Source organism: Diabrotica virgifera, chromosome 8 (assembly GCF_917563875.1).
Source record: "Diabrotica virgifera virgifera chromosome 8, PGI_DIABVI_V3a".
Lineage (NCBI taxonomy): Eukaryota > Metazoa > Arthropoda > Insecta > Coleoptera > Chrysomelidae > Diabrotica > Diabrotica virgifera.
In genome coordinates, this window is record NC_065450.1 from 40,461,175 (window position 1) to 40,475,149 (window position 13,975).

Below are 13,975 nucleotides of genomic sequence, written 5' to 3' on the forward strand. Positions count from 1 at the left end.
GTGACACTAGTGTGTATGGAACTGTTTGAAGTGACATTGACAGTAGAGAAAAAGGTAGTCGATTTTAAAGTTAATTAACCAAAAGGTCATGACCCTCAACAAATGATAAAAATTTTAATATCTCAAAATGTCTAACATTTTAAATCTATTGGTTATTGAAAAGAACTTGTGATATACAAAATTAATTTAGAATATAAGATTATTTATATTGACTGTATACCATAACATTAGATGATCAAATTGATAGAAAGGAAGTTGAGCTGCTGTCAATAATGATAAAAAGATAAAAATAGATGAAGGTGAGAGAAGAGAAAGAATCAGTATTAGTTGGAATGTTATTGTACAAAATGAATAAATTGGTAGGCAATTTAATCTAGTCTATATTGTATTGGTGGTTGTATATGTAAAAGGAAAATATTGTTATTTAAAAAATAAATGCAAATTTTTGTAAATAATGGATTTGAGTTAGGATACAGTCAAATAATTAAAAGTGTGTAATATGTGAATGAAAAAGAATTGTAATTATTATGAGATGTTTTATTTTTTAATTTTATTTCAAAAGTTTTGAGAGAATTCTTGTGACAAAGTGAGGGTATGTGAAGTTAGAGATAAAGAAAAGTATGATTATAGCTGTTAAGTCCAGTTGATACACGAATGAAATTAAAATGAAAATAATATTGAAAGTGTACTGAATAAAATAAAACCAAAGTAAGAAAAAGAATATTGATATAATTTAATTGTAATGATAATGGATCTGAATGGGAGAACTGAAATTAAGTGATGTGATGTTAGTTGGAGAGGTAAAAATTTTCTTGGAAAAGTCAAAGACAAAAAGTAGAGGGCTGTGGTGTAGGGTATAAAGACAAGAATTTTAAGGGAAAGAAAGGGATAAAGAAAAGATGAGGTGTGGAATTAAACTGAACTAAGTAATGAAATGAAAAAGAAGTAAAAAAATAGTAGGGTGAATTAATGAGGTGATGGTTAATAGGGTTCAGTAGTTAATAATGTTAGTCGGGTAAAGGAGTTTGAAACAGTGAAGGATAAAGGAAATTTTGAAAAAGAAGGGAGAGAAAGTTGAAAGAGAAAGAATAGGATAAAAAGAGGAAGTTGAAAAATAGGAATTATGAGAATAATTGGCGGTGAATGGGGACAAAGTTGCGGTTAAGTGATGTTTGTCTATTGACACAGTTGGGACTCTTCTTCATATCCTTGCCAATCTCCAAATCTTCGTATAAGTCTAAGCGGAGTGTATTTTTTTGTTGAATATTGTGTATCAACTGGACACCTTCAGGAATCTTAAGTTCATGTTTATTGACTTTTAAATGGTGTGAAAAGGCAGTAGTGGTATCTCTCTTGCTGTGTTCAGCAGATCGGGTAGAAAGGGATCTGTAAGTTCTGCCGATGTAGGTGGCATCACAATCTGAACAAGAGAGTCTGTATACCCCACTCCGGTTCATATAATGGATAGGATCTTTGGTATTAGTTAAACTTTTGCTGAGAGTGTTATTAACTTTGAAAGATATTTTTATGTTGTCACAAGAATTGGAAATGATATATTTGACTCTTTCAGATAATTTGGAGTTGTTGAATGGTAAGGAGGCATAGATGGGAGTAGTTGTGGATGATGTAGAGAAAGCGGATTGTTGTAGTAATTTGAGTTCTCTTTTTTGTTGAAGTTTAGTGATGATGTCTGGGTCATAACCATTGTTGACTGCAATCTGTTTGATAATATTCAACTCATTGTTGAATTCAGTTACGGATAAAGGAATAGAGTTTAATCTATGTATAAAACTGCGAAAAGCAGAGAGTTTATATGATAAAGGGTGATTAGAAGTAGAATGGATAACATGATCTGTCTGTGTTGGTTTACGGTAGATACCAAAGTTGAAGTGGTCATGTAGTCTGGTAATAGATAAATCCAGAAAGTTAATGGAGTTAGAAGATTCTAGTTCCATGGTAAAGGTGATATTAATATATTTTTGAACATCTTATTTATTTTATATAATAATTAAACTCACTATCAAATGTCATTGATGTTTTATTAATACTTAATTTAAAATTAAGTTTGACATTCACGAAGTGTCAAACTCAAATGTAAATAACCTATGCTTTGCTTTAACAAATCGAAATTAAAAAACTAGCCTACTTAATAGCAACGATTTCAGCTGGACGTGTAGTGTGTCGGCAGAAAATAAAACGATTGTGACGTCACATTTTACAATTTGAGGTCGATTATCTCGAAAACGGTTAGAAATATCGAAATGCCGTTTTCAGATTTGGATTCAGAAGAAAAAACTACATAGGAATCCATCGATAAATCTTATCTGTGTATTGCAGGAGCGGCAACGAAATAACACACACACTTTTGCGAATTTATAAACAAAATGTTTTCGTTGAAAACTAGCCTACTTGCTAGCAGCTATTTCAGCTGGCGTTTAGTGTGTCGGCAGAAAATAAAAGGATTGTGACATCACATTTTAGATTTTGAGGTCGATTATCTCAAAGACGGTTAGATATATCGAAATGCCGTTTTCAGATTTGGATTCAGAAGACAAAACTACATAAGAATCCATAGATAAATCTGCTCTAGGCATTGCAGGAATGGCAACGCAATAACACACAGACTTTGCGAATTTATAAACGAAAAGTTTTCGTTGAAAATCTCAAGTCTTTACTACTGTAAAACTAAATTGCTTCTTCCTCTTCTTTGTCTATACTTGGAGAACAGACTTAGATGATGTTTACATTGATGGGGTTGGCTTGTACTTGTAGTTACATTTGTAGTATTTGAAATTTTTCTTGTGATCTATTTTCCATTATGCCAGTGAAGACTTTGGCTTTTAAGTGGTATTTAAAAATACCTTATTGGGATCCGATAACAAGAAGAGACAGATATGGAATATGAGAGACAGAAGACAAAACTACATACGAATCCATCGATAAATCTGCTCTAAGTGTTGCAGGAACGGCAACGCAATAACACACAGACTTTGCGAATTTATAAACGAAAAGTTTTCTTTGAAAATCTCGAGACTTTACTACTGTAAAACTAAATTGCTTCTTCCTCTTCTTTGTCTATACTGGGAGAACAGACTTAGATAATGTTTACATTGATGGGTAGCTTGTACTTGTAGTTACTTCTTCGATATATGTTGAGATTTTTACAAGTATGTGTATTTGAAATTTTTCTTGTAATCTCTTTTCCATTATGCCAGTGAAGACTTTGGCTTTTAAGTGGTATCTAAAAATACCTTATTGGGATCCAATAGCAAGAAGAGACGGATATGGAATATGAGAGACAGCTTAGGATTTAATTTGCTTCACATGCCACCACGATCCATTGGCGTACGTCTTTTTCTTTTGGAATCCTCGGAATGGTCTCTGGTGTACTCTGAAACCTAATTAAATCCAGCTGGCAGGTGAGAAAAATAGTACGAGATTATTTGCTAATGGATGTATCTATTTATAGATATGGGTAAATATAGTTATGGAATACGCCAGCTGATTCTTCTTCTTTTTCTTTTGACATCATAACCCTAGAAGCATCTATGTCCTTTCATTCCTATATCTCTTGTGCCCTTCTTTTCCAATCTTACAGCTGACTGACTGATTCTCAACCGGAAAATAGAATGTTGAAGATTTAGGAATAAAAAACAATTTTTTCATTAAATAACATTATTTGCAATTAGATAAAAATACAAAACATCACATCAAGATGCACATGATATCAAAAGCGATTAAGCTTCCAATGCATTCAATAATGAGGTGAGTAATATCTCACAAGAGCTTTAGCGCTTTTAAAATAATTACAAGAACCTTCCATTTTAACTTCTTATACAGTGAATTAAAAATATAAACGTTAAAAATATAAAACTTATTAAATATAAAAGTTTAAACTTACCTAGGGTATCCTCCTTCCCACTTTCAGTTTCTCTCACAGCTTTATTTGCCATATCGACAAAAGTTTGTGGCTTGCCATCATAACTTTTCCTGTTTATCATTCCTTCTTTAAAAACACGTTCAAAAAATGTCATTATACTTTCTGAGATGAAATCCAGCTTCAAGAACGTTACCCACGATGGTTTGATAAAGTACAGGTTTTGAATAACGGCGTTTCTAACACTGAATTCACCCATCTTTTTTACGTATGGTTCAAATACAGATGGTATATCTTCGAAGCAGTTAGCATTAGCTCCAAAAAAGTATTTGAAGATCATTTCTGATGCAAAGTATTCCCCAATACGTCTGCTATCTATGGTTTCTTTATTTTTGTTCAAAAATTTCGTCATGGATTGACCGATGTCAGTCAAATATTGATTGTGTGCATTTTTTAACATAGCAGAAGTGAAAACTGGAGTAATTTTAGCTCTAAGAGGTTTCCAGTGAGGATAGTTCAGAAAGAATAATGCGTGTTTCATAAGAGGATGTGTAGGTGTGGCAGGTCTTCTGTTGGCAAACACAGCAGAATCTTTGATTAGAACGTCTTTAACCAACTTGGGATCTTTTAAAACTAGTATTGGTTCATCAAGAATATGAATTCCAAAATATGGAGCATCTATTCTATCGTAAATCTTCTTTATGTGCTCTTGAATAGTTGTTTTAAAGGTGAAAACTTCATAGAAGTTTCCAAAAAGTAGCATAGGTTTCTCATGGGTGACCTTTCTTTTCCTCCAATAGTCAAAATGCCTTGTGAGATATTTGTACACCAGCAAGCTTAGTGTTACTGTCAATATTATGGTATCTACGATCCATGACGAAGTCAAAAGCATCTGAAATGATTAAAAGGATACATTTAAATATATTATTAACGCAATATACAGTAACAGTAATATTATAAAAAAAGAAATTAGTTTTTTGTTTTAAATGATAACTTTTTTTATTTGTACAAATCATTTATCTCCACCTGCAGTCCATTGGATAGATGGGCATAGTAGCTTAGTGGGCTGTTGTCGGTCCCAAATTCGGATAAGGTGGGAGGATTGAAACATTCAGTGTATCTACCATTGACTAAAACTTTCTCATTCATATATTCCCAACACCAACAACACATTAATTTTGTTTGGTTCCACCCAAATTTTTATAAATAGCCTATACTGGATGAATGTTAGTGACATCCGATACTTTTCATCTTTTGACGAAAGGGACATGTGCCGATTCTTTTGTTTAGAATTTAAATGCACAAGTGCGTCCACTTAAGGAATACTAATCCAATTCAAATTTCAAAAACCGTTATACAGTGTGAAAGGCACTTTTGGAAAAAAATTATTTGTGTCCTTGTTTTAAAGAATTATAAAAAGCGCTGGGACCCGTCGATTTTAATATATATAAATGTGCATTTTTTTAAATATAAATTTAAATCTACAGGGTGATTGACGCAAGCCTGGCAGAGTCCATATATTTTGTTTATAAAAACACCCTATATATTTTTATATTTTTAAAAGCTGCTTAACAACCAATTTTAACGAAATATAATTAACAATAATACAGGGTGAAATTTTGAAATTAGAAAGTATGGAAACTACTTATGGAATAAAATTGTTTGTGTACTTATTTTAGAAAATTATTAAAAAGTGCTGTACCCGTTAACTTTTAAATTCAAATGGGCGCTTTACAAACATAGATTTTAATATACAGGGTGCGTCACGAAAGTCTTGCATAGTCCATGATCTTTAGTTTTAATGAATCACCCAGTATATTTTTGTGTTATTAGAAGCTAATGTTATACCTAATTATATTTATGATTTTTTTGAGGAATGTAATGGTACTATGCAGAAAAGGACTTTCTGGCACAGAAACGTCACTTTTCTGCACACTACTGTCAGTTATTCTGTGAGAAAATATTAAGTTTGTTAACATAAAATTGTGCAGAAAAATGCATTTGGAATAGTGGTTGTAGAAAAATCTACTTATTTGAAACTATTAGTATCTAGATATCTACTAATTAACTCAAAGATTCCTTCAAATTTTTTGCCTATAAAAATTATTTAGTCGGGCATTAACGTTGAACGCACCACGGGTATTATGGATAATAGCTTTGATACCTTAATAACTACAAGACTGTCAAATACATTTCTATTGTTTTAATTGTAATAAATCTTTAGTTGTTAAAAGAGCGTAGGCGCAAAATTTCGGACCAATAATCTTTAAACTTATTAATTTTTCTCGATTCCTGAGAAAACTAATCAATATTTTTGAAAAATTTGAACGCAGAATGAAAGATTACATTATGGTAGGGGAGCCCAAGCGTGGATTTTTGCAGTTACTCGAGCGCGTCAGATTATCATATGGGGACAAACCTGGTACCCTGCAGATGTACCTCTACCATATATTGGCTCTTAACACAGGGGAGTTCGTTAAGGGGGGCCCGAAAAAAAAAATCTGTCCTTAAAAAAACTCGAAATTGTCAGATTAAGATAAGGTAAGTTAAGTACATGCAAAAGAGTGTATATTTCAAAAATCTGACGATTTGAGCCGGGCGTAAGGAAATGGGCGAGTCCCAAAATTTCACAAGAAAAAAGCGAATATTTCGCGAAATGAATGACAGATCGAAAAACTAAAAAATATGTGCTCAATATTTTTTAAAAATCTATAGAATGATACCAAACACGGCTTCCCACGGAGAGGGGTGGGGGTAAATTTAATATTTGAAATACGAATCCCGCGATATTTCGCGAAATGAACATCAGATCGAAAAACTGTAAAATACACTTATTTAACATTTCTAAAAAATCTATCGAATGGCACTAAACAAGACCCCCCACGGAGGTGAGGTGGGGGGTTACATTAAAATCTTAAATAGGAGCCCCCATTTTTTATTGCAGATTTGGATTCCTTACGAAAAAATAAGTAACTTTTATTCGAAACATTTTTTCGAATTAGGTATAGATGGCGTTATAATCGGAAAAAACGATTGTTGGAAATGGAAAATTAAATTAAAAAATGGCAAGCGCCCACTAAAATGGAAAATATTGCTTAACTTTTTTTGGTTTTAGGATCTACTCTTCACAACCCAATAGGTCTCCAAAGCGCTCGAGTGACTGCACATTTAGCATACTTTGCTCTCCTACCATTATTATCGAGGGCTGAAAGTCCCTTAGAATAAACAAAATGCTTCTTTTGAATGAGATATTTAAAATTAAAAATCACACTCAATATTCTGTTTTCCTTTTACCCCTCTAACATATTAGAATAAAAATTATAGAAATCTTCAGAGACTTTCGGCCCTCGGTAATAATGTAATCTTTCATTCTGCGTTTAAATTTTTAAATAATACTTATTAGCTATCTCAGTACTCGAAAAAATAATGCATTTTAAAAGAATTGACCAGAAATTTTGCGCCTAGGCTGTTAATGTAGCTGTAGTTTATTTTGTATTGATTTATTTATTATTTATTTTTCCAGTACCTAGTTTTAGGTAGTTATTACGTTTTAATAAAATAACATTTAAAAGTGTTTTTTTTTTACTTAAATAATTATAATAAATTAATATAACGATCCAAATAATGAAATATTTAGATTTATTTATTTATTTAGAATTTAACACTTACGATAATACAAAATACGAATAATATAATAATAGTAAGTAAATAGTATTTACATACATGAATTAGGTAATAATCAGCTAGGATACGAGATTTTCATCTATAAACGAAAATTTTTAAACTTTGAAATAGAGAATCCAGTAGATTAAAGGGCCGGTTGCGGTTGTTCGAACGCTAATCAGAAATGGAATCAACTGATCATTATCAAATATTTAATTACTGTCAATGTCAACTTTGATTGGGTTGCTGAAAACATAATTGATTACAATTATGAGATTAGATTAATTAATCAATTATCTTAATAATTGTTACGTTAATTGATAATTAATATTTAATTAATCAATCAATTATGGTAATTGTCATAATGATAATTGATTAGAATCAACTGATTGGCGTACGAACAACGGATTTTGTTATTTGATGGTTGTTAAGGGGACTAAAAGAATAACATTGGCAACATTGATTTTAGTAACAGAATATTTTTTGACCTAGCGTACCTTTTCGTGACAAATCGGATATTTTTCGAGTGATTGTCGGATAATCTAGAGAAATGCGATTGGCAACACCACACGCTAAATGATTTTTAGCTCGGTATCTGGACGGAAATATGGTACGGCGAGAGCAACGGAAGATGATTGTGAGAATGGCGGTATGGAGCATTCTGAATCTGATACCCAAACAACTAAAAATAATAATAATAATAAGGTAACGTGTGCTTAAATACTCGAATATACGAATTTTACAAATATAAAGCAGAGATCGAGCACAGATTATCATTAAATTTTGACTAAGTGATTCTGCTCTCAGAGCATCTTCAGAGGTATCTTAAATAAGTTACTGGGTGACTTTAACGTAGGGTTAATAAAAAGGATCAGAAACCTTCCCTCTTTCTATCCTATTCTGTTTCTTCCAATCTCTAACAATTATATTAAACTCTTCTCGCATAAATATAATCGTAATGTAATCGACGGCTTTTTAATGTAGTAATATTTAGCATCTGTAAAATATCGTTATAACGCATATACTGGCCAAGTTTAAACGCAACATATCTAAGGAATTTATGTTGCACATTCTCAATTTTATCACTATACAACTGATAATAGGGAGACCACACCGAAGAGCAATTTTCCAGATGAGATCTAACCAACGAACAATATAGAATCTTTAATGGTTGGATGGACGTAAAATCAGAAGTAAATCGTTTGATATATCCAAGAAGCCTCATCATTAACAAATCTTTGAGGCTTCTTGGATATATCAAACGAGTTATTTCTGATTTCACGTCCATCCAACCATTAAAGATTATATATTGTTCGTTGGTTAGATCTCATCTGGAATATTGCTCTTCGGTGTGGTCTCCCTATTATTATCAGTTGTATAGTGATAAAATTAAGAATGTGCAACATAAATTCCTTAGACATGTTGCGTTTAAACTTGGTCAGTATATGCATTATGACGATATTTTACAGATGCTAAATATTACTACATTAAAAAGCCATCGATTACATCACGACTTAATTCTATTATTTAAGCTGGTTAACTCACAAATCGACTGCCCAGATATGTTAGCCAAAATTAATTTCGCAGTTCCCAACCGCCAGACAAAACAATTGGTTTCATTTTCTGTACCAATGCATAGAACAAATTATGCTCATTATTCGTTCTTATCTCGAAGCCAAAGAATTGCAAATCAATTTCAGGAACTCGACTTTTCCTAGAGCTTAAATAGATTCAAGGCCGTATTGTCAAATATCACTTGACGACAGTTATTATCAGATGTAGGTACCTACTTTTTATGTTTAATATTTATATTATCTCCCATACATAAGAAGGGACCTAAAAATAACCCCAAAAACTATAAGGGAATTGCAGTCAAAGGCCCAAAGTGTGATACCTGGGAAAATTGGAGAGAAGAGGATATGGAACTACTGACGAGGAGGAGAAAACCTCCGAAACCGGTATAGACTCTTCCTGCACTCTCCGGTTTAACCAGAGTAATATGCAGCTGCTGCATTTTCGTGTTGCAAAGAAATTGAAAATGTTTATACATGTTAATTTTTTTATTTTCTGTTTAGTATATTGAAAGAAGAGGAGAAACGAAAAGAAGAGAAGAAACATTGCCAGATGAATGGAAAGAATGGGTTATTGTACCAATCCACAAAAAAGGAAAAAAAAGGCAATGTACTAACTACCGGGGAATAACACTCCTAAATACCACCTACAAAGCCCTTGAAAATATCCTACTAGAAAAAACCAACTATTCTAAATGGGAAATACGCCACAATTTAACTAAAAAATGATTTTATTAACGTTTCGACGCCTACATCGGATGTCGTTGTCAAAATACAAAATATTAATAAAATAAACAATAATGTTGTTGCTTAGTAAAAGATTGTTCTAATAATTACTCATTTATATCGGCATCAGGCATATATTATACATTTTAAAGTAGAAGACGTTAAAATGATTTTGCCAATATTTATGGATTGCGTTCTTGGGACAACTTTACTGAAAAATAGTTCATTCGATTACATGAAATCAACCCCAACCCAAGAATATCCGTCACAAAAAAATCATAGCATGTGATCTGTCTTTAAAAAGACAACCACATGCAACGGTGACATTAAAATTCTCGTGTTAGAGATTTTATAGTAAATCACGAGGAAAAACTAGGAAAAAACCTCGTGATACTATCCCTGGTTTTTCCTCGTGATTTACTATGGAATCTCTAACGTGAGCTTGAGCGTGATCATGAGCTTCATCAGATGTTCATGGATTTTAGAAGCATTTTATAGAGTATTTACACTGTGAACAGCGATACAGGAACTTGGCTTTCCAAAAACACTCGTCAGTTTGATACGAATGTGTATGGAACGGTTACGATGTAAGGTGAGAGTGGGACAACAATACTCGGAGACATTCGAAGTACACAATGGGCTAAAACAGGCAGATGCACTTTTACCAAAACTCTTCAACAAAGCTCAGGAACACTGCATCCACAACTCTCCATTCATCCACTGCTCACCACAACTTTTCAACAAAGCTCAGGAGTATTGCATCGAGAAAGATCAAACTTACTCTTGGAATTTGCAGACGGTACCGATTTAACACTCAACGAAAAAGGTACGTAATATTTATAAAAATGTTAATTCAGAAAACAAAAGCAATACTTAAAATTTGTCCAATTCTTGGTTTTATTGGAACAACAAAGCGATGTTCATCAATTCATTATTTTCGTTAGTTGATCCAATGTATTACGTTTATTGAATGGATGAACATCCATTTATTAATATATAATACTTTCATTATGTATACCATAATATCACTTTATTGATATTAAGAACCCTGTTCACTGAGTCAACGAACACTATTCATTGAAACAACAACGTCGTTAATTGACCGACGAAGACTATTCGTTGTGTCAATAACAGTGTTATTTCTCCTAACGTATACTGCTTCTTGCATTCAATCAATTTCGTTTATTTCTACAAATATTTCCGTTTATTCTTACAATTAATTCCGTTCTTTCCGACAATAAATACGGTTATTCTTACAAGCAATTCTATTCATTCCTACAAACAGTTTTGTTCATTCCTAATATGAACGTATTTTATATTAATAATTAATTACTGAATGCAGTAGCTCAATGTATGATATTAATTGATATATTAATAATATAATAATAATTAATAGTAATTTTGCAAATCCCCTTTCTTGTCCTAAACCTAATGGACTTTAAACTCTGTATGATTTCTCATATGATTTCACTTTATACAGTGCGCTGGAATAAGTGTTACCACCCCACCCCTTATTAACTTATTTATTTTTAGCACATAAGCAAAACGCTCGGACAGGTAGATTTTTAAAATGATTAAAGTATATTATAACATCAATGTCTCGAACTTTACGCGATCCCTCTTCAGGTGAGAGGCACAACTTTGATTTTTTTAAATGGGAATCATGTGACAGCTCATGTGCGACAACACTTGAATCCTTTTTGAGAGCGCAGGTACAAAATTTCGATCGAATTCTTTTTAAGCGCATTCATTTTTTTTGAATCCTGAGAAAACTAATAAGTATTTTTGAAAAATATAAACGCAGAATAAAAGATTACATTATTACCGAGGGCTGAAAGTCCCTTAGAATAAACAAAAAGTTTCTTTTGAATGGTATATTTGAAATTAAAAACCATACTAAATTTTCTCTTTTTCAGCCCTGTGACTTATTAAAATAATCATTATAGAAGTACTCAGGAACGTCAGACCGTCGATTATACTGTATTATTTTATTCTGCGTTTAAATTAAAAAAAAAATACTAATTAGTTTTCTCAGGATTCGAAAAAACTGAATACGATAATAGACACACGAAAACTTCCTCCCAGTACGGACTATACTTGGAAACGAAATGAAATTGTTCGGCAGAGGTAACAGCATTGTTTAAAAAATTATATTTTAAACAGTGGTAACACAGAGAAGCTTGGGGTATCACGATAAGGAAAAGCCGTTACATTTCAAATGGACAAATAAAACATTTATTGTTTCAACAGCTGCGTTTATTATTACCATGAACGCAATGATTGTGGTTAATAAACGCAGTAGTAGATTGATTAATGCATTCGTTGTCATACAATCAGTTTACATCTATGGAATAATTAAATATTGCTCTATATTAACAGCATTTGTACCTTGTTTTAATGAAATCTGTACGTTGTCACGATAAACCAAAGTAATTGCTTATCATCTACGAAATCAAGAAAGTGTTTTGCTGCCAGAATTACAATTATTTATTAAATATACGAAACTAAGATATTGACTGAATCAGTTGAGTGTTATTTTATTAAGAGGTACTCTAGTTATTTTCACAATTATTATTCAATCATTGTGACAATAACCAAATACATTCGTCAGTGTCTAAAAGTTCGTTGAAACAAAAAATTAAATCGTTGTTACAACGAAATACTCTTCAATAATCACTGTTAATCAATATTACGAACTAAATTTTTTTAAATGAATAAGAAACACTAGAATAAAAGTGAATGAGCCTTTCGTGAAGTTCGAGAACGAAATAGAGAAGATCGGGCTCCTAATTACTAAAAATAAAACGAAATATATGTGTACGGACCGCAATAACCAAAGCAGAGACAGAAACGGTTAGCACATAATTATCGATGGGTTTATTTTTGAGCGCGTTAGAGAATTTAAGTATCTTGGAACAGCAATCACTGAAGACAAGGACGGATTACAAGAAATAAACAATAAGATACAAGCCGACAACAGATGTCTTTATACCCTTAAAAACCTTATTAACTAACACGACGTACAAAAGACACAAGTATATAAACAATCATAAGACCCGTTGTGATGTATGTAAGCGAAACGTGGAGAATAACAAAGGCAAACGAATAGAGACTACGTGTTTGGGAAAGAACAATCCTAAGGACGATATATGGGCCTGTGCTTGATGAAGCAGCAGGACAATATATGATAAGAACTAACCACTGGCGAAGCGTCCATGTAACCACTGTAACCATTGGTAACAGTTAAAAATCTTGCAAATAAATGTTTTATGACGGTGAATAATGCCATTTATCTATATTTTTACCAATAGAAATATATTATTATATTATGTGATAATAGTACCTAATTCAGTAAATAGCCAACTACTCGTACACACGAAAATATTACCGAGTTTATGTGACTCAGTTGCACTCTATTACCAGTCTCATTTGTGGTTACAATGAATGGTTATCTCGCTGTCGCTCGGGCGGCTCGGGACCAGCTAGTGTCTGTAGGGGCTGATATCAGTAGGGCTGTTACCAGATTTAAATTTGGTTACAGTACCTATAAAAAGTGTGCGTACAGTTCACTATGGATGACTGTCGCTGCGTAATCGATCAACTACTTGACAAGTAATCCTGATTGAAGAAAAAAGAATGAGATTATTGAAAATTAAAGACCTATTTTAAACAATTTAAAAAGGAATCAAAAAACGTAGTTCGATATTTTAAATTTAGTTGGTACAGTGAATGTCCTTGGTTATGTGGTTGCAAGAAAAATAGACTCTATTGTTGGCCATGTCTTCTGGTTTCTACAGAAAAATGGGCGGACCAGGTTCACGATTTAAATAGTTTTAGAGTTTTAAAACAGAGACATGAAATTTCTCCATTACCTACATGTAAGATGTATATCCAATTTGATTCAGTTTGGCAAAACAAGAATCGAAAGTTCTCTTAACCAAGCTTTTAAAGCAAATACTGCTAAACATAAAGAGTTTGTTAAAAAAATGGATATAGGTATATCCTTAGCACTCTTATAATAGATACGTGTTTTTTTTGCCAAACAAGAATTAGCCTTTCGTGGTCATTTTCAGGGCGACGGATCTGACATTCTAGGCAATTACAGGGAATTGTTAACATTAATTGCCAAAAAAAGATC

General features: G+C 32.4%; 1 protein-coding gene across 2 annotated transcripts in view; it reads right to left on the reverse strand.

Moving 5' to 3' along the window:
• LOC114338931 (cytochrome P450 6k1-like) overlaps positions 1-13,975 on the reverse strand; it is a 113,233-nt gene that overhangs the window by 50,383 nt on the left and 48,875 nt on the right. For both annotated transcript variants that reach the window (XM_050659362.1, XM_050659363.1), the window contains exon 2: positions 3,902-4,769. In XM_050659362.1, coding sequence (XP_050515319.1) covers positions 3,902-4,769 — 868 coding nt within the window. The remainder of the gene's footprint in view (positions 1-3,901; positions 4,770-13,975) is intronic.